General features: G+C 37.3%; 1 protein-coding gene across 21 annotated transcripts in view; it reads right to left on the reverse strand.

Annotated features, from left to right (window-relative positions):
• Positions 1-23,486, reverse strand: part of EIF4G3 (eukaryotic translation initiation factor 4 gamma 3) — a 389,785-nt gene that overhangs the window by 100,920 nt on the left and 265,379 nt on the right. Inside the window, exon 12 of one of the 21 annotated variants that reach the window (XM_064281425.1) lies at positions 1-23,431. The exons of the other annotated variants lie outside the window; for them this stretch is intronic. Within the exon in view, the coding sequence (XP_064137495.1) occupies positions 23,412-23,431 (20 nt within the window). The 3' untranslated portion in view covers positions 1-23,411. The remainder of the gene's footprint in view (positions 23,432-23,486) is intronic. 21 annotated transcript variants of the gene reach the window in all.

Genomic DNA, 23,486 nt, shown 5'->3' on the forward strand with positions numbered 1-23,486 from the left:
AGATTGGGCCCATTACTTATCACCATCAGCACATGTTGGGAAACATTAGGTCTCAATGATGCCTGTATTCAAATCCGGCAGAAGAAAAAAGGGCTTCAGTCACACCCAAGAGATAGTTGGATGATAAAGGAATTATGTAGCTGTGGTTCAGACACTGCAATGGCAAATATCTTAGACACAAATTGTTCATATCAGCTTATACAGCCTTCCAATGGGCGGCCTGATTTCTCCTATCACAGTAAAAACATACCTAAGCATACAATTCAATATGTGGTGAATATCTTCCTAAGAAAAATTGGCCTGTGGGACAATTCAAGATCTGGGTCAGCTTTCTATTGTTAACCAGCTGATCTTAAATTAAGCAAGTAGCACTTATCAGGCTCCTGCATTATCCAACTAAAAAGTGTAAGAGTGAGATGAGATAGTATCTAAGGGTCCTTTAAGGTCTAAAAAACTTCAGCTCAGGATTATGTTTGTTAAAGCTTTCTAGACAAAAAAAAGGACACTTAGATTAAGATTTCATCAGACAGGCAGCACTTCTACAATATGCAGCTCCCATCTCAAGTCATTATTGAGGGCCTGGCCTTTCATACTGCTGGGGTGAAAATTAGAAATGAAAATAGATAACTTTTTATGGGATTATTCTATTGCATCCGATGTTCTTGATAGAATATTAAGCTTACAAAAGAATGTTATAAGGTCATTTGGCTTACAAATTTCACAGAACCAGTCATTTAACACTAATGTACAATTTAAAGATTGCCATCAGATAGTAAATAGAAAATATTAAAAGAATCCTATAGAAGGCAACATATGGATCAAGAGATAGGAACGAAGTGTTACACTTTACAAGTATAAAGGGTAGGGAGAATAGTCAAAAGAAGGCTACTTTTAGAGACATTACCAAAAAAGAAATAAACACAAAGCTGAAAGGTATCACCTGATCTGATACTCTATGGAAATACAAGATCATACATGGAGAGACTAAATCAACCAATCCCTCTGGAACAGTCTCAAATTTTTTTGGAAGAACAGTAAATAGCGAACACACAAACTGTTCTTGGGAACAAGGACAAAAAGACATCTAACACTTTTCTTCTCATAATTACTGCACTGAAATGCTCTTTAAATCTCCTCAAACCAATTATTATTACACACATCCCAACCAATTATTCTTTACCTTTCCCCTCAGGGCCATAATGAGCTAGAAAATATTATCATACCTGCTGTTATTCTTCCTTTGTGGTGTACACAAGGTAAACAATTTTCTTAAGGTATGAAACTCAGATTATGGAAACAATAGGAAGATTTAACTCTGCTAGTGCCTCACTGTCTTACACTGAATCTGTATTCCTTCTTTGGTGTATTTACATTCGTTTACATTTTTTATGGATCTCCTGATTTCACATAAGCAGTCTGTTTTACGTGTATCTCTCCAAAATGCTTGTGATTTAAATTCTGCTTCCAAAACAGAATCCTCTTAAGCACTATAGTTTGGGGAATGTACACATTTTAAATTTTATTTTATTTCACATAAGTATGAATTGACCTCTAAATTCCACTCACGAAAAAGGGGATGGCCACTTTCTGGAGGATTCCTTGGGATTGAATATAAACTCAGGAGTAGTTCTCTCTAAACAATAAATACCAAAGTAAGGTGCAGATAAAAAGAAAGATAAACTTTTCTCCGCAAGCATACATCAAATGCACCCAAAAACATTAAGCAAAACATTTCTTCCATGGGTAACAAACATAAGACATTTAACATACTTTGCTTTTTTTTTTTTTTTTTAAGTAGCTACTTCAAAACCCACTGCCATCTAGTAGATCCTGACGCACAGTGACCCTATAGAGCATAAGAGAACTGCCCTATAGGGTCTCCAAGGCTGTAAAATCTTTACTGAAGCAGACTGCCACATCTTCTCCCGTGGAGTGGCTGGTGGGTTCAAACCACTGATCTTTCAGTCAGCAGCTGAGCTCTTTAACCACTGCACCACCAGGGCTCCTTAAGTAACTAACTACCTACCCAACAGAAATTGTTACTCATCCTGTTCAAGTGGCTATTTGAGTGGCTCTTTTAAGTCTTGATTTAAAATAGTAAATCACAAGAGGTAGACAGAAAGAGCACACACCTCTTTAGGGATATAGTTCTTTTAAAAACTGAAAACACACAGATACATACACACTACTGAGATTGTGCTATACATCCCTTCTCCTACCATTACTCACGGGGAAGTGCAAGAAAATTGGGCGTGCCAGAGTTGGGGGTGGGAAGACAAGTGATAGATACCTCCAGATGTACAGGACAATTCATATCAAATTAGCTAGAACAAGGGAATTAAATTTAAGATACCATCTCGGATTTGTTCTTTTTATCTAGTTCATTCCCATGACTGACACTTTAGATTATTAGGCCCTTACTATTGCATTAATTTAACTATGAGATAATATCTTACTGCACTGTCTTACTTCAAAACATCAAATGATGGCCTTTCTGAATAATTTGACTAAGTTATTCTTCTGCTTAAAAACATCCTTTAAGGCATCATCCATACTGCCCAACAAACTACCCTACACAGAATGAACACTCAAATTGGTTGACTGAACAAATAATGGCAGCCCCATGTGAAAGAGGTATTATTGAAATTCCAAGGACAAAGACAGATTTTTTCCCTCTTTCTTGTCCTGCAGTGACAATCTCTGCATGAGCTTCATGATTATCTGGACTTAGTGGTAAACAAGGAAGCCCTCCTCCTTCCAATGAGAACAAAATTGGTATAGGTACACTTAATTTCCACTACTTGAAAAATATCAAAAGGAGAGGAAATGACATCTTTTAAAAACTAAAACCATATAGCTATACATCAAAATTACAAGTAAACACAAACAAAAAAGCAACACTATGATTTCAAGATCCATGAACATTTTTACATTATTGGGGGGAAAAAACTACTTGTTTTTCATCAATGCTCTTTTTATGAAGTGACTAGTATAGAAATTCAGAAAAATGTTAGGAGCATAGAAAAGTTTAGTCACTGAGTTTTAGGATGATGTTTTGCCTTCTCTCTGCCAGAGGTTTTAGAATTACGGAGATGATTACATCAAGTTAGAACTGTTCCTGCTTTCAACTCTCATTCCATGAATGAAATACAGACCTCAGAAAATTGTGCCACATCAAAACCGTTATGACTGGCAACAACTTCATCTTAAGATTTACATCTGTCAAGTCACTCCCATAAGTGGGAGAGTCCATCATTTATTAATTTTTTTTAATGGGCTCTATGGGAGTCAAGTTGCTATTCCTGCAAACTATGAGCTAGCAACTATCCCTGTGCAATCTGAGATAACCACTGGAACTAGGAAAAAGACAGCTAGGGCTAATGTAAAAGATTCATAAATTTACTGGTATTAAATCCATGTGGGTTTTCAAAAACAGATATCCGTGAAGCTTGAGGCAGTTAGAATACTGAGAAAAATTACTAAGTAAAATGGTTGATCATAGAAGAGTCAAGAATTAAGAGACAAGGGATATCATGCATTCTGAGGAAGTATCCTCTGTAAAAACATGATCTAGAACATAAACTCTTCCCTTTTCTTTGCTGAAATACGAGCTCTTAAACAACAACTCCAAGTAGTTAAGTCATGGTTCTTGAACCTGGAATCCTGACTCTGAGAGATGTCAGAAGTGCTGCACAGTAAATATAAGAAGGACAAACATTACTGCTATCATTGGCAGAGTCTCACCTTATCTACATTATTCTCTTCTATTCCTCCCAGTCACAGTTCCTACACATGTAGAGACTATGATCCACCTTAACACTTAAAAAAAAATTCCAAAAAACAGGGATGGGGGCGGCCTTGGCACTTAAGGCAGAAATTTAGGATAGATGAATGGAACTAGTTAGCTTATTTACATATTATCTGGCATTTTTTAAAATGAAAAATACCTATAATACATCGTTTTTTTCTAATCATTGAAGAACATTTAAAAGTTCAGACAGATACCAAGCTGAAAAAAACCATCATGTATTACCTCTGAAATATTGCAAACATTTTGGTCTACTTTCTTCCTGGCATTTAAAAAACATAGTTACATGCACAGTGCATATTTAGTTTTATAATCATCTTTTTTCACTGGCCTGTAAACAGGAATTTAAACCTTTACAGTGTTAGTCTTTCAGTAGAAATTATCCTAACAAATCCACTCTGCCAAAATCCCTATGTATTCAATTTGACAAACAACCCAATCAAAAAGTGGGCAAAGGCAATTAACAGACATTTCACCAAAGAGGATATACATCCCAGGTCCAAAGGGTGTGCTCCACTCTTGGCTCTTCTTTCTTGGTGGTAGTGAGATCCCCACTCTCCACCTCTGGCATGGTTCATTTTAAGGGGATGGCAAAACTGACCGATCCCCTTGTTAGAGTTCCACAAACCTTATTTGTATGGTCCCATGCCACAACAGTGGCATGCACCTTGTTTGTATTAGCAAGCTATCCAATCCCATTGGTGGGCCAAAAGCACCTCATTTGCTAGTCCCACTCAATCACTTGGTAGGAGTTACAAGACCATGGTGAGAAAGGCACATAAAAGTAGTCTGTTGCACTGCAATGACTGAAGTGGAGACCTTCTTCCTTGAATTGTGGGACAGACTGCTCTCTATAAAAGTATAATTGGAATAAATTTTAAAAGCTGTGTTAATATTACTGGGAACATTATAATTCTGCATATGCTTTTTGATCTCTGGAGGATCTGGAGAATTTATGGAGCCCTCAGATACTGTCATGGATTGAACTGTGTCCCCCCAAAAATATGTGTATCAATTTGGCTAGGGCATGATTTCCAGTCCTGTATGATTGTCCACCATTTTGTCATCTGATGTGATTTTCCTGTGTTGTAAATCCCATCTCTATGATGTTCATGAGATAGGATTAGTGGCATTTATGTTAATGAAGCAGGACTCAATCTACAAGATCAGATTGTGTCTTTTGAGCCAATCTCTTTTAAGATATAAGAGAGAAGGAAGCAGAGAGGCATGGGGGCTTTATACCACCAAGAAACAAGAGCCAGGAGAACAGTATGTCCTTTGGGTTCGGGGTCGCTGTGCTGAGAAGCCCCTTAACTAGGGAAGACCAATGATAAGGATCTTCCCACAGAGATGACAGACAGAAAGTCTTCTCCTGGAGCTGGCACCCTGAATTCGGACGTCTAGCCTTCTAGACTGTGAGAGAATAAATTTCTCTTTGTTAAAGCCACCCGCTTGTGGTATTTCTGCTATAGTGGCACTAGACATCTAAGACAGATAGCATTATTTTTGTATTGAAAAATGAGAAGAGCATCATTCCATAGAAGAGAATGTGAAAGAGTTGATAACACATGAGAGGTAACTTGGTTCATTTTAAGGTAACCTGGTTCATTTTAATCCCAAGGTATTCCTCTAGCTTTGCAATATAAATGGAAATGCAACTATTAATAAAGATACCACGTCAGAAAACTTAATGCTTCTTTTTACTTCAACATTTCTTCTTTACTGCTTATTTCTTCCACTCATCAGGCAGTTGCACAAGTAAACTGAAAAAGTTAAAAAAAAAATTTTTTTCCCCACATTCTAAAAGGGAAAGAGACCTTCCCCTTTCCCTTTGCTGTGACAGTAAATCTTCCCCTATCTATTCGGTATATATGTAAATCTTTTTAAAAGCTAAAAATGGCTCTTACCAGGTTCACTACCCAGGGATGTTTTTTGTTAAGGGCCCCAAGAACCATCTTTTCAAAATGTAAACATCAAGGAAGATAGTACCCCTGTCTTCCTGTCACCATGGGAGTTAAGCCTAGGTACCTGGTCCCAACCTGTAACTACCAGCTTGTCGTAAACAGAAGTTCTATTTTTTCTTTGGATAAAGGCAATTAACTGACACAGACAGCCAACCCAAATTACCAGGTGAATTTTGATGAACTAAGTATATACCAGCAAAAAGGGCTGGTAAGTCAGGACAAGTTATCATTTATCTTGAGAACATGTAATAGATTATATCTGCCTTGCTATATAAAAAGGTGAGATTCCCTTCTGTCTTTGCAATCTCATTAGAGAATTGCCTGTGATGCACATCAGAGTCTGGTTTAATGCTTTTCAATAATAAAGCTATTTTCTTTCTTTTCTGTATCTGAGGAAGATTTTCTGGGTTGACAGGAGATATCCAATTTTTTTACCCAACAATCTGCCAATAAGGATGAGATGTGTTCTGGAAGTATCTGAATTGAGTAGACCAGCTAAAAGTCTTGAGACCACACAACAGTCAGGTAAGAGACCCGAAATTATAAAAAGTTTCCCTTCTAGCTCTCTGTTCTTTTGAAATACAACAGGAACTCCCTAGCTCTAAGACCTCGGATGAATGTGTCTGAAGTCTGGGTCTCCAGACTCAAGTGCCACAAAACTGAGATGAGGCTATGAAAAGTGGTGAAGGAAGGACTCAAGTGCATTATCATAGGGTTGTACGTAAACAGAGTAGAACGTTCCAATAATGGAACTTTCAGTGAGGGCTCCCACTCTTAACACCCAGTTCTAGTCCCTTTTTATGCTTGAGTTTTTTACTTTTCTATCTTTTCTCCCAACTTTGAGACCCTAAATCTTTCTGATTGTATTACATTCAAGAGCTTTGTCTCCCTTAACAAAGTTTCTTGGGGGTGGAGATCCAATTTTGTCCTTCCTTCTTTCTTTCACACGCCCTCATAGGGATCTAGAAAAATTTGATGATTTATCTAAAACACTGGGCACAGAGCAAAGAAATCCAGGTGAGAGAAGGATCAGTTTTCTGATAAAATATAATGGTGTTTTAAAGACGTTTTACAGTGGACATGTAAATGAACTGGAAAAGAGAATGATGGTGATAAAATATGAAAAAGGATGATGGACCATTGTGAGATGTCAACCAAAAGAAATACTAGAGAGGGTAAGTCTATCAGTGTTTCCAGCATCTTGCCTGCACCTGCTACTTGAAATGAAATGGTTGGCTTGGTAATTATGTTTTCCATTATATATTAAGAATAAGCTTTCTGCTGTAGGACTGCTTCACAAGAAACTTGAGTAGTGTGAGCTAGTCTCTCCAGGGCCTACCACTGGACCAAAAAAATATAACAAAATGAGGGCTACTCTAGACTTAGATTATATAAAAAACAGACATCTATTACACAATTTAAAAATTTAAACTTCCAAATTTAATATTAAGCATCACCAATTTAAAAGTATCCTTGGTAGGATAGTTTTTAACTACAGATTCAATTTCTTTAGTAGATACAGGGCTATTTAGCTAATTTTTGCAGATGTGATCAAGTAAGGATTTTGAGATAGGGGATTATTATCTTGGATTATTTGGTGGATCCAATATAATCAAAGGGGTCCTTATAAGTGGAAGAGGGAAGCAGAAAAATCAGAAAGAGATTTTAAAATGCTACACTGCTAGCTTTAAAGATGGAGGGAGGGCCACAAGCCAAGGAACGCAGGCAGCCTATGGCACCTGGAAAAGTCAAGGGAACAGACTTTGCCCTAAAGACTCTACAAGGGACACAGTCCTACTGGCACCTCAATTTTAGCCCAGTAAAGCCCATTTCAGACTTCTGATTTCCAAAACTGTAAGATAATAAGTTTGTGTTGTTTTAATCTACAAAGTTTGCGGTAATTTGTTACAGCAGAAATAGGAAATCAATGCAAGCAGCATTCTACAAATTTTGATATGTTGGATTTTCATTTTCATTCAGTTTAAAATACTTCATAATTTTCCTTTTGATTTCTTCTTAGACCCTTGGGTTATAGAGAAGTGTGTAATTTAGTTTCCAAATACTTGGAGAATTTTCCAGGGATATTTCATTATTGGTTTTCAATTTAATTTTACTGTGGTCAGAGAACATAAATGCTTTGACTTTGATCATTTTAAATTTATTAAAACTTGTTTTATGGCCCACAGTATGATCCACCTTGGTTAATTTTCCAAGTGCAGTTGAAAAGAATGTGTATCCGCTGTTGTTAAGTATTCAATACATGTCAATTACTTCAAGTTGGATGATTGTGCTGTTCAAGTATTCTATATTCTTACTAATTCTCTGTTTCTTGGTTTTATCAATTGGGTATTTTCCAATTATGTCAATTCCATATCTCTATTTAACTTGTGGATATGTGAAATAGTTATAATAACCATACTTAAAAACTATTTAATGATTTTGCCTGCTAATTCTAACAATTATGTCAGTTGTAAATGTTTCAATTGATTTATTTTTCTCATTATAGGCTGTATTTTTTTCTTTTCTTTTCTTTTGCATGTAAGGCTTAATTGGTGCATTCTACCAAATTAGGGAAGAAACAATACCAATTCTACACAGACTCTTCCAGAAAACTGAAGAGGAAAGTACACTTCCCAACTCATTCTATGAGGTCTGCATTACCCAGATACCAAAACATGACATTACCAGAAACATACTGATCAACATTCCTCATGAACATAGATACAAAATCCTATGAAAAATTTTAGCAAATCAACCTCAACAATATATAAAAAGAAAAATATATTATGACCAAGTTTTGGAAAGCAAAGTTGATCTAACATTCAAATATCAGTCAAGTAATATCAATCAAATAATTAATAACTAAAAAAACAAAAACATGATTGTCTCAATAGATGCACGAATATCATTTGGCAAAATCTACTATATAGTCCTGATTAAAATAAAAACTTCAGCAAACTAGGAATACAAAAGAATTTCCTCAACTTGATAAGGCAAAAACCTACAGTTAACATATTCAATGATAAAAGACTGAATGCTTTCTCCTTGAGAAGAACAAGAAAAGAATATTTGCCCAGACACCCTTCTAACTCAGAACTAAAGCCACTCCTGAAGTTCACCTTTCAGCCAAAGATTAGACAGGAATATAAAACAAACAATAACACACGTGAGGAACATGTCACTTAGATTAATCAAGTATAGGAGACCAAATGGGCAACACCTGCCCAAAAGTAAAGATGGGAAGGCAGGAAGTGACAGGAAAACTGGATGAATGGAAATGGGGAACCCAGGGTGGAAAGGAGGAGAGTGCTGACACATTGCAGGGATTGAAACCGATGTCACAAAACAATTTGTGTATAAGTTTTTAAGTGAGAAACTAATTTGCTCCGTAAACTTTCACCTAAAGCACACAATCACACAAAACAATATTAGCTCTACTTCTATTCAACATTGTACTGAAAGTTCTGGCCAGTGCAACATGTCATGAAAAAAGAAAAGATGCATCCAGTTAAGACAGTTATTAAAACTAGTAACTGAATTTAGCAAGGTTGCAGGATACAAGAGCTGTTTTATTTCCACATAATAGTGGTAAACAATAAAAATGGAAATAAAAAATACTGTTTACAAAGGCATCAAAAATATGAATTTGATAAAATATACAAAAGATCTGTACACTGAAAACTACAAAAAAAAACTGCTGAGAGAATTTAAAAAAGGAATTAAATAGGTGGAGAGATATACTATATTCATGGGTTGAAAGACTCAATGTTGTAAGATGTCAATTCTTCCCAAATTGATCTGTAGATTCAATGTAAATCCAATCAAATTCTCCACCAGGTTTTTTTTTTTGCAGAAGAAAACTGATCCTTAAAGTTAATATAGAAAAGCAAAGGTCTTGGAACAACCAAAACAACTCTGAAAAAGAAAAAAGTTGGAAGATTTAATGTTATCTAATTTCCAGACTTTTTATTAAGTCTCAGTAATCCTAACAGTGTGGTAATGGCATCAGAAGAGGCAACTAGATCAATGGAACAAAATAGAGAATTCAGAAAAAGACCCACATACGGTCATGTGCCATATAACGTCTGTGGTCCCATAAGGTTGTAATAGAGTTTAGAAATCCCAATCGGAGAATGAGACATAGCAGATGTAACTAGACACAGAAAACTCAACAGCTTTCTGCATGCAACGCATGTATCGCATGTCTCTTGTGCTGCCAGAATGGTACAGTACATACATAACCATAATACATGTCTTGACAATCATAATAAATGTCTATGTTTTGGGCTTATGTATGTATTGTACTGTACTTTCTATCATTATTTGAATATGAACTTTCCTTACTTACAAATAAAAAGTTTGCTGTGTACCAGTGTACGCTTCGACTCATAGGCAGCAGCATCTAGTCTCATGTATCATGTGTCTCTTGAGTGTTGCTGTAGCACTGAAGTTCTTTTTATTTAATGTTCTTTCAAAAACATTACTGTGAAGTGCATCACAGCTCCTAAACGCAGCAAAACCAGTGCTAGTGACAGCAGCAGCAAGAGGCAAAGGAGAAGGATCGATTTGGAAGTGAAACAAAAGGTTATTAAACAACATGGAGGTGGAAAATCCGTGAATGCTACTGCTCAAGATTTAGGCATGTTATAGTCAACAATCACAACGGTTCACAAAAACAAAGAAAAATTTCTCTAAGCTATTACAGGATCGGCTCCACTGAAAGCTATAAGGCCAACCAAAACGCGAGAGGGACCCATCTCAGATAAGGAGAAATTGCTAATGACGTGCACTGAGGACCCAGCACAAAAGTGAATCCCTCTCAGCACCTTGATGATCACAGCTAAGGCATGAACCTTGTTCAAGATGGGTAAAGAAAAAGCAGGATGAGACTACAATATCAAGTTTAGTGCCAGCTCTGGGTGGTTTAAGCACTTCAAACTTTTTTCGCTGCATAATGTGAAAGTGAGCCTTCAGTCTGTGAGTGCTGAGGAGAAGGCACCAGAAGAATTTGTTGAAACGTTAGATAAACTAATTGCAGAGGGAGGTTATTTGTCCCAGCAAATTTTTAATATGGACAAAACCTCCTTAATTCTGGAAGCAAATGCCTGAAAGGACCTTCATCCATAAAGAGGCCAAGTCAATGCCAGGCTTTAAGGCTTTTAAAGACAGAGTGACACAGTGTTGTCAGCAGACAATGCTGCTGGTTACAAGTTAAAGTCATCTGTTACTTAGTATAGTGAAAACCCCAGGGCTTTCAAAGACGTTAACAAGCACATTCTACCAGTTTATTACAGGTGCAATAAAAAGTCCTGAATGACACAAATGCTGTTTCAGGATGCCCTTCTCAATTGCTATGCCAGTGAAGTGGAGAAGTACTGCTTGGAAGAAGGCATATCTTTCAAGATTTTGCTAATTGTAGACAATGCTCCAGGACATCCTCCTTTCATTACTGACCTCCGCCCCAACATCAAAGTAGTGTTCCTCCCACTAAACACCACTCTCTAACCCAGCCAGTGGACCCAAGGATTATTGCGGCATTCAAAGCCTACTACTTGAGGAGGACCTTTGTTCAAGCTATTGCTGCAGCTGATGACACTGGCAAGACAATGATGCACTTCTGGAAAGAATAATAACGTTTACCACAGAAAGAACGTTGCTTGGGCCTGGGATGATGTGACCAAAGAGTACATGAATGGCATATGGAAAAAAATACTTAAGTGGTATGTGCATGACTTTAAAGGATTTGAAAAGGATGATGAGATTACAAGAATTAATAGAGCTGTTGCTGACACGTGTTATTGACTGAATTATGACCACCCAAAAGCGTGTGTATCAACTTGGTTAGGCTGTGTGTGGTTGTCCTCCATTTTGTGATTTTCCGATGTGTTAAAAATCATAATTGCTACCTGTGGTTAAAAAGGATTAGGGTGGGATTGTAACACCACCCTTACTAAGGTCACCTCCCTGATCCAAAAGGGAGTTTCCCTGGGGTGTGGCCTGCATCACCTTTTCTCTCTCAAGCGATAAAAGGAAAGGGAAGCAAGTAGAGAGTTGGGGGCCTCATATCACCAAGAAAGCACCACCAGAAGCAGAGCACGTCCTTTGGACATGGGGTCCCTGTGCCTGAGAAGCTCCTTGACCAGGGGAAGATTGAGGACAAGGACCTTCCTCCATAGCCGACAGAGTGAGAAAGCCTTTCCCTGGAGCCGATGCCCTGAATTTGGAGTTGTAACCTGCCAGACTGGGAGAAAATAAATTTCACTTTGTTAAAGCCAACCCCTTGTTGTATTTCTGTTATGGCAGCACTAGATAACCAAGACATACACAGAGCTGTACAGTATATTATAGTGTACATACAGTAATTTAGAGTAAACTCAGTATCTAGTACAGTATAGAACTGTACCAGCAACAGCCTTTAGACTCACTCAGCACTACCTTAGCCCTGAAAGCTCCAGTTGTGGTTAAGTACAGATTACATATTAGCTTATGCATACAGTAGTGTATATTTACAATGTATTATTATATTATATATAAAGAATTAACCAGCTAGTTTTATTGACTAGGCAAAGGTGTCTGACTGTGTGGATCACAACAAACTATGGCTAACACTGCGAAAAACGGGAATTCTAGAACACTTAATTGTGCTCATGAGGAACTTGTACATAGATCAAGAGGCAGTCATTCAAACAGAACAAGGGGATACTCCATGGTTTAAAATCAGAAAAGGCGTGCGTCAGGGTTGTATCTTCTCACCATATTTATTCAATCTGTATGTTGAGCAAATAATCTGAGAAGCAAGATTATATGAAGAAGATCGGGGCATCAGGACTGGAGGAAGACTCATTCACAACCTGCGATATGCAGATAACACAACCTTGCTTGCTGAAAGTGAAGAGGACCTAAAGCACTTGCTGATATAGATAAAAAAACTACAGCCTTGAGTATGAATTACACCTCAACATAAAGAAAGCCAAAATCCTCACAACTGGACCAATAAGCAACATCACGATAAATGGAGAAAAGATCGAAGTCATCAAGGATTTCATTTTACTTGTATCCACAATTAACGTCCATGGAAGCAACAGTCAAGAAATCAAAAAGATGTGTTGTATTGCGTGTATCTGCTGCAAAAGACCTCTTTAAAGTGATAAAAAGCAAAGATGTCACTTTGAGGACTAAGGTGTGCCTGACCCAAGCCATGGTGTTTTCAATTGCCTCATATGGATGTGAAAGCTGGACAATGAATAAGGAAGACTGAAGAAGAATTGACACCTTTGAGTTGTTGTGTTGGCAAAGAATACTGAATATATATCATGGACTGCCAAAAGAACAAACAAATCTGCCCTGGAAGAAGTACAGCCAGAATGCTCCTCACAAGTGAGGATGACGAGACTTCACTTCACATATTTTGGATATGTTATCTGGAGAGACCAGTCCATGGAGAAGGACATTATGCTTGGTAAAGTGGAGGGTCAGCAACAAAGGGGAAGAATCCCAATGAGATGGACTGACACAGTCGTTGCAACAATGGGCTCAAGCATAGCAACAAACATGGGGATGGCACAGGACTGGGCAGTGTTTCCTTCTGCTGTAAGTAGGGTCACTATGAGTTGGAACCCATTCAACGGCACTTAACGACACCACCAATAATTAACCTACTTAACTCACATATTATCTTGCAGGTACACTAGCTGAAATACAATACTGTACATGTACAATATCTTGGCTATTTAGTCAATACAAGTATACTACAGTATCCCAGATAGCTCTGTTAAGCGAAATAAAAGGTTATTAACAAAAAGGTGGAAAATTAGTGAATGCTATTGCTTATGATTTAGGCGTGCTTGCAAAACATCCAAGTAACATAATGCCCTATTTCACAAAACATATTGTGGACATTAAGTGATGCATGACTATATATATGGACAACAAATTTTTGAAAAAGGTCTGAAGGAAATACAACGGAAAAATGATAGCCTGCAACTCCCATACACTGTGGGTGGGAATGTAAAATGGTACAATCATTTTAGAAAAGTTTGCAATTTCTTAAAAATTAAACACACACCTACTTATAATCCAGCCACTGCACTCCTAGGTATTTACTCAAGAGAAATGAAAGCAATTTGTCCAAACAAAGACTTGTACACAGATGTTCAAAGCAACTTTAACTGTAATAGCCCCATCTGAGGTGTCCATCAATACTTGAATGAATAAATTGTACCATAAAGTATAAGTATTTTGAATTGATATAATTGTATTTAAGTGTTAAAAGAGTCAAAGAATTACCAGAATGGAAAGTTTTGTAAAGACAGTCATACTGAAAAAATGAAATCTTGAGCAGGTTTTTTAAGATAGTCTAAGGTGGGGAAAATCTGTCTTGGAAGAAGTACAGCCAGAATGCTCCTTAAAAGCAAGATTGGCAAGACTTTCTCTCACATGCTTTGGACATGTTATCAGGAGGCATCAGTCCCTGGAGAAGGACATTGTGCTTTGTAAAGTAGAGGGTCAGCGACGAAGACCCTCGATGAGATGGACTGACATAGTGGCTGCAACAATGGGTTCATGCATAACAACTGTGAGGCTGGCACAGAACCCTGGGCAGTGTTTTGTTCTGTTGTACACAGGGTTGATAGGAGTCAGAACCAACTCAATGGCATCCAACAGCAGCAACAACGTGAGAAAACAGCATCAAGGCAACAATATGGGAATTAACACTTATCACGTGGATGTGGGAAATTGGCAAGAAAAAAAATTAAAGCTAGGGAGAAATAATGATAGAAAGCCTTGAAGGCTAACCCGAAAGCCTGGATCTTACACCCACTGAAACAAGAAATCTTTCTCATGTCTTAGACAGATAAATGGTTCCCAGGAACCATATTTTCTCTGCAAGACTTTCTTGGGAATGTGCACTTAAAATACTTGTCAAGCGAGGTCTCAAAGCTAGGTAGGAGTTGAAGAAGGACTTAGAGAAGATGGCTCCACTGAGGCAAAAACATACAAGAGCCAAGTTACATACAAAGGAAACTGGGAATCATCACTTCTAAAATGCAGATCCCTTATACGTTTGACCACAAAGAACCACCCTGCTTTCCCAGCCCTGTCATGTGTTCCATGTTTGTGACATCAAATAATATCTCTAGAATGGCTGCTTAATAGGTAGTACATTGAATACCTAGGTGAGAATACCCTCTCAAACTTAGATGAGATATAACTACTCATAAAAAATAAAAATAACACACAGTTCAGGCAAAAAAAGTCAAAAGATGATATGCTTTTTGGCTGTACCCCAACACTCCTCTATCTCTGGTGCTGTTGATTACGGTGTTCTTGTTGAAACCTACTTCTGGAATTTCTAAGCAATAGCTTTCCTATGGTTTGCAGCTTTAAGTTTTTAGGCAGACGCCTCTGACCAATCCTTAGAAAGATGCTGTGGCACAACCACTCACAGCCCTATTACTTTTTTTTTTTATAACGGCTTTATTGAGATAAAAATCACATACCATGAAGTCACCATTTTAAAGTATACTATTCGGTAGTCCGTAGTATATTCAGAGTTGTGCAACCATTACCACTATCTAATTTTAGAACATTTTCAGTAAAGAAATGTTCTAAAATTAGAACAGCAAAGAAACTCCATGCCCACTAGCAATTCCTCCCCATTCTCCCTTTCCCCTAACCTCTGGCAACCATTAATCTACTTTGTTTCTATGAATTTGCCTATTCTGGACATTTCATATAAATGGAATTACAGTATGTGATTGTAACTTTGTTAATGTAGCAGGTTCAGCCATGTTTTAGTATGCATGAATCAGTACTTCATTCCTTTTCATGGCTGAATAATATTCTACTGTAGGGATATACCATATTTTGTTTATCCATTCACTGACATCTGGATTGCTTCCACTTTTTTGCTGTCCTATTCATTTTTTTCTATTCCTTTCCATTTTCTCTTTGCCTTTCTTCCTACTCTCCTACTCCTAATAGGAAGTCCATGATGGATGTTATTACTATCCTCTTTTTTATGAATGCCTTAGGCTTCAATTGCACAGACTGTTCCTAAAATTGACTGTTCTAAGCATACTTTCTTTTCCCTTCCCAACGACAGCAGAGATCACCTTAAGATGTGTTTGACCATTGTGAATATTAAATGCGGTAATGGGTACAAAAACTTGTAATTAAAGTTAAATATGCATAGGGACTTTCCTAAAGGGTTTTACACCATTTCCTGTCCTGGATTTGATTAAGAACTCTTCAGAAGGCATCATCTTCTGTGAGCCTCTCTTCTTTGGAACATAAATTTCAGAGGGCAGTAATGACAACACTCATCTGTTCTGTATATTAGTACAGTTCACAGGGTACACTTGGACACTTAACAGTAGCTGAAAATGGAAGTATGAATAACATTTAACATTTATAGTGTGCTTAATATCTGTCAGACCATGTGTTAAGTGCTTTACATATTATCACATTTCATCTTCACTACAACTTTATGAAGTAAATACTATTATTATCCTCAATTTCTAGATGAGCAAATAGACTCAAAGAGGTTAAGAAACTGACCCAAGGTCACAGAGGTAGGAAAAGGGAAAGGCTAGGGCTCAATGGTGTCTGCCTTTGTTGCCCTGATCTTAACCACTATATAATAGTGTTATAAAACCTGTAGTTTATCTTACAGGTGATTGCCCCCAAATACCCTGAAGGGTTTAGGCAGCAATGTGGAGGAGGAGTGACAAGGCCAGATCTGTGTTTTAAAGAGATGAATGGCTACTTGGTGGAGAATAAATCTGAAGGGGGACAAAACTGGAGCCAGGGAAATGAGAGAGGTCCAGGGAGAAGTACAGACCTAAGGCAGTGGTAGGCAATTTCAACAAATGTATTGGGTAAAATCAGGGGAGCTTGTTGAATGATTGGATGTGAAGAAAAAGTGATTCAAGGAAGAAGTCCATCCACAGTACCTCAGGATTTTTGCTTGATTAAAGCTAGTGCTACTAACTGAAATAAAGGAACAAGTTTAGGGGGATAAGTAATGAGTTTAGTATTAGAAATGTTGCATTTGAGGTGACTCTGGGATCTCCAAGTGGAGATATTTGGCAGGCAGTTGGAAATATAAGACTGAAGCCCACAGAAGTCTGGGAAGAAGATAAACATTTGGAAGTTATTAGCGTGTACCACTGGGAGGTATCTACAATTAAAGTAGATGAAATCACCAATGAAGAATGTATAGAATAAGAACAGCAATAGAAAAAGGCCCAAATGTGAGGTAATTTTTTGGGTGATGGGATTTTCTGGGTGATGGAACTATTCTGTAACTTGATTGTAGTGGTGATTATGTAACTGTGTACATTTGTTAAAACTCACAGAACTGAATGTTAAAAAGGGTGAATTTTATTGCATATAAATGATACTCAACAGACCTAAGCAAGAAAGAAGAAAAAGAGAATGCTCAATAATGTTAAAGGCAGCAAAAGGACCAGTAAGATAAACTTATGTCCTTTCTTGACTCTGCTAAAGGAAGTTCCACCAGCATACTGGGAGCATAAACCACATTATATTAGTTGAATAGTGAAGGAAGTAGAAGCAGAAATGGTAGACTATGCTTAAGACGTTTGAATGAGAAGAGGAAGACCAAGTTTATTAAAGGGTAGCCAAACAGACATGTGGGACTGACAGAATGTGCTGGGGACGAGAGACTGACATTTTTACAGACAATAAAAAGCCCGCAGAGAGGGAGTAGATACATAAAAGAACGCAAAGAACAACTAGGAGAGCTAGTAAAGATGTCACTTCAATGACTGAGGTGCACCTGACCCGAAGCATGATCTTTCCAATTGCCGCATACACATGTGAAAGCTGAACAATGAAAAAGGAAGACAGAAGAATTGACACATTTGAATTATGGTGCTGGCAAAGAATAGTGAATAGACCAAGGACTGCCAGAAGAATGAACAGATATGTCTTAGAAGAAGTACAGCCAAGAATGTTCCTTAGAAACGAAGGCAGCAAGACTCTGTATCACATACTTTGGACATGTTATCAGGAGGGACCAATCCCTGGAGAAGGACATCATGCTTGTTAGAGGGTGAGTGAAAAAGAGGAAGACCCCAATGAAATGGATTGACACAGCGGCTGCAACAATGGGCTCAAGTGCAGCAGCAACTGTGAGGATGGCACAGGACCGGAAAGTGTTTCGTTCTGTTATATATAGGGTCACTATGAGTTGGAACCGACTTGACAGTAACTAACAACAACCTAACAATAACAGTAGAGCTTAAGGAAGTTTTAATATAGATAGATCTTTTTTTTTTTTTATAGCTGTGGGGCAGAAAGTTGAAAGAGGCATAATATCTAGTACCCTCAATTTTCTCAACGAATGAAGACGGAAGGTCATCTGCTGAGAATGAGGAGGGTTGGTCTGAGTACAGGATTTTACAAGAGACAACGTTATTAATGGAATAACTATGGGTGGAGAGCATGAATTTGTAGGGGTACTTGCATTTACAGTGGTGTGATCTTCTCCAGCAGTGTTCTGCCTACTGGAGTTTAAGAATGGTAAAGGTAGGGTACAATGCTGATTCAAGTAGTGTTCTTCTAGACAGGTTTCTCAAAAGGAAAAAGGGATAGTGAAATCACAGATGTGCGCACAAGGGAAGCTCAGATAATCATCCTATTTTTATAGCGCTCAAGACGTCCTATCATACTCTATCTTTTATTAGTATGCTATTTTCCATTGTCTTTCTTCCCCAATTAGAATGTAAACGTCACTAGGGCAGGAATCTTTGGATTGTTCACTGTTGAATTTCAAGTGCCTAGAATAATGACTGATGCATAGTAGGCCAACACATAATTGCGGTTGAAATAGGTGGGCGATCAATGTTGCCCTTTGAACCCAGGCTGCATGCATAAATATTTAATTCCTAAATCCTGAAAATGTTAAAGAAACTATATCAGTGCAGAAATCACGTTTAAAAGAAAAACAGACACGTGAGGTAAAGGAAGGCTTGAGTTGTAATTCTCCCTGTGATTCTGAGAAAGTTGATACTACTCCATGGCTTATTTTTTGTCATCAGCAAAACAGGAATAATTCTATCCCAGGAATTATTTAAATCACAAGAATATGCTTGAGATGCCTGAGAAAAGTCTTTGTAAATATTAAAAATTAAGATGACTACTGTGACTGCATCAAAACCCTGAAGTACCATTAACACAGCTATAGTGAATGAAGAAAAGATACATGTTGAAGGAAATGCATTTTGGATATCTTGTCAGCTGGAAACAGCTCTGAAGGCTTCTGTATACAAGGTAAATATGGATATGAGAAGAAGGGAAAGCTTTTACAAGACTTGAGATTTCACCATGGTGACCAATAAAAAAAGTAGGGCCAACATGGCAGAAATGTACTTTTTAGGCAGCTTTGCTTGAAATATTTTTACAAATAAGGTGGAAAACAACAGTAGATTTAATTTACTTATTCCTTCAGGGTCACTTAGACTCAAGTCTCTCAAAAAGAGAAGCCTTGCTTTAATGGTTGTTCTGCTAGTTTTGGTGGATGATATGGAACCAGGAACGCGTAAAATATCCTGTTCCCAAGGTTCCAGAAAGTGTTTCTCTAGTAGAACGTGAAAGATCAAATTATAAGAGTATACAGTAGTATAGAAATTAGGCTCGTGGGACACACAAAGCAGTGCTGACCTATTTTAGGCCCCAGCAAGCAAATCTTCCAAGGATATTTCAACAATTTCTTAAAAGGTGTAAATCTAGCAAAGATAAGAACAAATTTCAAATTCCTTATTCCTGCTGCTGACCTTCAGAGCATGGTTTTAAAAATGAATTTTTTTTAGATTGGCCTATCCAAACGGATAAACTTTTATTTTTCTGGTTTTATCCTTTAATACTCTCACAGGTGAGTATTAAAAAATTTTCCTGCATTCAAGAATGTGCCATTTATACTTAAATAAATCTAAACCAAAAGAAAGAACAGCAATTTGATTGGCTGTACGTATCAGTATTTTATTAACATCTCCTAAAACATACAATCATATCTCCACTTGAGAACTAAATCTCCCAGCTTTAACTTGCAAAATCTGGAAACCCTCTTCCAGTCTTGGCTGAGCTCACAAGAATCTAAGGGAGATTTCTGGAAGCCACATAAACAAGAAAGGCCAATTGCTGTGGCTGTAGCCACTGTGGTATTAGGGATGTGGGATGCTGTGCCAATAATCTCTGTAGTTAAGGAGCTGAGATTTTAACCCCTATCTGGAAAAGACGAGATGAGATCTTGGATCTCTGCAAAATAGGGACTTGGAGCTAAGAGTCTCACATAAATCCCTGAGACTCTTAAAAGAGTGATAGCACCAATGAAAGAGTAGCTAAAAAGACAAAACAGAACAAAATAAACCAGTGAACCAACACAGAGTGATTACAAGGAAGCATGTTTTGTTTCAGCTAGGTAGAGAGGAAACTGCTGTCACTCTGAAAATTAGGATAAGCAAGGAATGCTCTCATACTTTATTTGAGATATGAACGTAGGTTTAGGAAATAAAGCTTGGACTTAGGCCCAGTTAGTGTTTTCCTCAAGACATCAGGTAAATACAAAACTGCTTTAGAAGGACTTGCCCTCAATCTATATCCAGAATAGTTTAGCTGAACATGAGTTCACAAAACAAATAAAACACACAAAGAAGCAATGCACTACAAATTAAACAGAAAGATTAAAAAAGCCTTCCTCTGCCAAAAGAATTTCAAATAATAAATTTATGATGAATAAAAAAAGAAAAAAGACCCGTTGCTGTCAAGTTGATTCCAACTCATAGTGGCCCTACAGGACAGAGTAGAACTGCCCCATAGTTTTCAAGGAGCACTTGGTGGATTCGAACTGCCAACCTTTTGGTTAGCAGATGTGGCTCTTAACCACTATACCATCAGGGTTTCCATGATGAATAGACATAATAAAAAATTTAAAAAATCACTTATTAATTTCCCTATTATTGTACAAATTGAACAAAATGAATTCCCAATTGATGAATGGGAGGTGTTTTTCCACAAGTTCCGAATCCCTACCAAATATACAGAAACTATAATAGACATTCCTAAGACTTCAAAATTATCCAATTAATACATATTTTTTTGTACATTTAATTACTGAAGTGATTGTGTGGAACAAATAATCAAAAGTCTGGCCAACCTCTGAGGCTTTTTGGAGTACACACACACAATTCTCATTTTGCATGGCTTGCTCTTCAACACCAAAGAGTCCAGAATGGCTGCATTTTGCTACCCTCAGGAATTCCATCTAGTACAGGTGCAGGAAAGGGTATTCCAGCAACCCAAGGAAATGGACTATATCCCTTATGCTTTGACTTTTATTATTGTTTTAAGCAAGTCCCTCTATACCAAATACTGTGTGTTTATGTATTATACCTGTCAAAAGCAGGTGGTTTCTGAAGCCAGCTGTGAAGTTTTTCATCCTCAAGCTGAGACAGTAAGAACTGGTATTCTTAAAGGACAACACCAAAAGACTGATATCCAAACCAAATTGTTTTTAAAATTTATTAACTTCTCAAAGTAGACAATGTACAACAAGTGAGTAAGTGCAAGTAAGACTGTGGTTATTAAGAATATGGCCACTTCGAGGTGGATATATTTAAAGATTAAAGGTGATTTTAATTTTCATTGTTAGTCTTTGTAGCAAATATTCAAAAATATTTGTACAAAAATAAAATGGTTAGAAATGTTTCTGGTGGTTTTATAATTTAAAAAATGTGAGAGTCGCATGGGTTCTTCAGTTTCATTTACTGTTGATTTTTGAAGAGTGCAAGATGTAAATGGAAAAAACAGAATTTTGGTTACTTTAAAACACCTTTATAGTTTAAAAAATTGCGAGACTTGAAAAATGTTAAGACCGTTTATTCCCTGACATCACCAACCTCTATGTCATCCCCAATCATGTTTGGGACAGTGTTTCCTTTTCTGGGTATCTCCTGGCTCTTTGCTGAAGAATCTATACGCTTTTACTAAGGTGCTGGTACCTACATTTCCAATTCCAAGAGTATCTGTACTTCAGAAAACTGCCATGGGACAAAGATTATTTAACTCAAAAATATTCATCTGTCTGTTCATTTATCCTTGGGCACCATCTTGCAATATTAGACCACTTGAGCAATAAACTGCTTAAAAGAGAATGAAGTATGATTTTGGTGCAGAGTATTGCTTTGCACTTATTTCAGTTCTGAGGCATGGTTTGCATCTTTAACTTGTACTTCCTAGATTTTTAAACATCTGTCTTTACTAGTTTCTCCTATTTTTAGAACTACCGCATCGATCATTGCTGAATGACAACTAACAGGTAGGAAAATAATATGACATAACAAAGGGTCAAATTACTGTTCTCCAACAAACAAGGTGTTCTTTGGGGGGTGTTCACCTGTTGCCTCACCAAAGCTGGTTGTTTTTTCAAAGGCTAACTGACAAAAAAGCCCCAGGTCATCCTCCCACCGAGGGAGAAGGCTCCTAGAACAGTGACGGTACTATGAGTACTGATGCCAACGGAGCCCAGTCCACTTGAGGCAACAGAACTTACAAACATCTATGATAAATTTCTCCCTGTCCCAATTTCCCTGCATTGTTTGCTTTTCTGCTTTGGTTTACTGTGTTGAAGAAGATATTCTACACTTTCAAGAGAACAGACACGTCTCATAGACACTGATGAGTAAACTTCCTTAAGAACTGAGCTGGGTAAGAAAGTCACATCTTAAGAGTAAGGATGAAGTTTTTCATTTGTCAAGTTTCCCTATCTATTACACTGCTCAAAATAGATAAAAAAAAGTACTGAGGATGTTGGTGAGTAGAACCTCCCTGGTGTATTTCTAGATCAACTGTTGGGATTGCACTCATTTGTCAAATTGTCCAACTTAGTAAGCATGACTTACCTGATAGATTTCCAGAGAACGAATTATAAAGTGTAGGGCAATGTTAAAGAAGACAGGCTATGTTGACTTGTTAAAAGCTAAAACTTCAATATACTTATGGGCTACTGACCAAATAGTTGATAGGTCTCAGGTAACTTCTGATTAGAATTATAGTTTTTTTTTTTTAATGGTCAGTTCCTAAGATCCAAGGTGGTGCTACATTAAAAAGAAATAATTTTGAATTGGGAAGAACATAATACTTTGATAACATTAATGGCCATAAAAAAACTTACAGAAAAAAATGCAACTGTTTTAAAAGAAAAAGTGAGAGAACATTAAACTGATCTGTGAGTTAATCAGAGTGGGCATTTTTATTTTTCAAAACTAGTTATGTAAGCTTTTCCTGTTTCCTTAAACCCAAGATTAAAGAATAGGTTTTGCATAGAGGAGTTCCTTTAAGTTTAGGATTTAACTGGGTTTTAAAATTCTGAGAATGCAGGATTAGGGAACAGATACCATGCTGGTTTTGGCTGGTTTCCAGCACCAAAGAAACAAAATTAACAACTGAGGAATTTATTCAGATGAATGAGGCAAAAAGAACGAGCATACTGACATACACCTTGGAGGCATTTTATATATTTGAAATTTCCACTTGCATTTTTAGACAGTGGAGTAACTCTTTTGCAGGCTGCACTAGAACACAAACACACCATTGAAGAAAACAGACTAGGAATTTCAGCATTCATTCGATGTTTCTGGAAGTCAAGAAAAGTAGCCAATTAAAAACAAACACTGCTGATTCTTCATGTT

Source organism: Loxodonta africana, chromosome 3 (assembly GCF_030014295.1).
Source record: "Loxodonta africana isolate mLoxAfr1 chromosome 3, mLoxAfr1.hap2, whole genome shotgun sequence".
Lineage (NCBI taxonomy): Eukaryota > Metazoa > Chordata > Mammalia > Proboscidea > Elephantidae > Loxodonta > Loxodonta africana.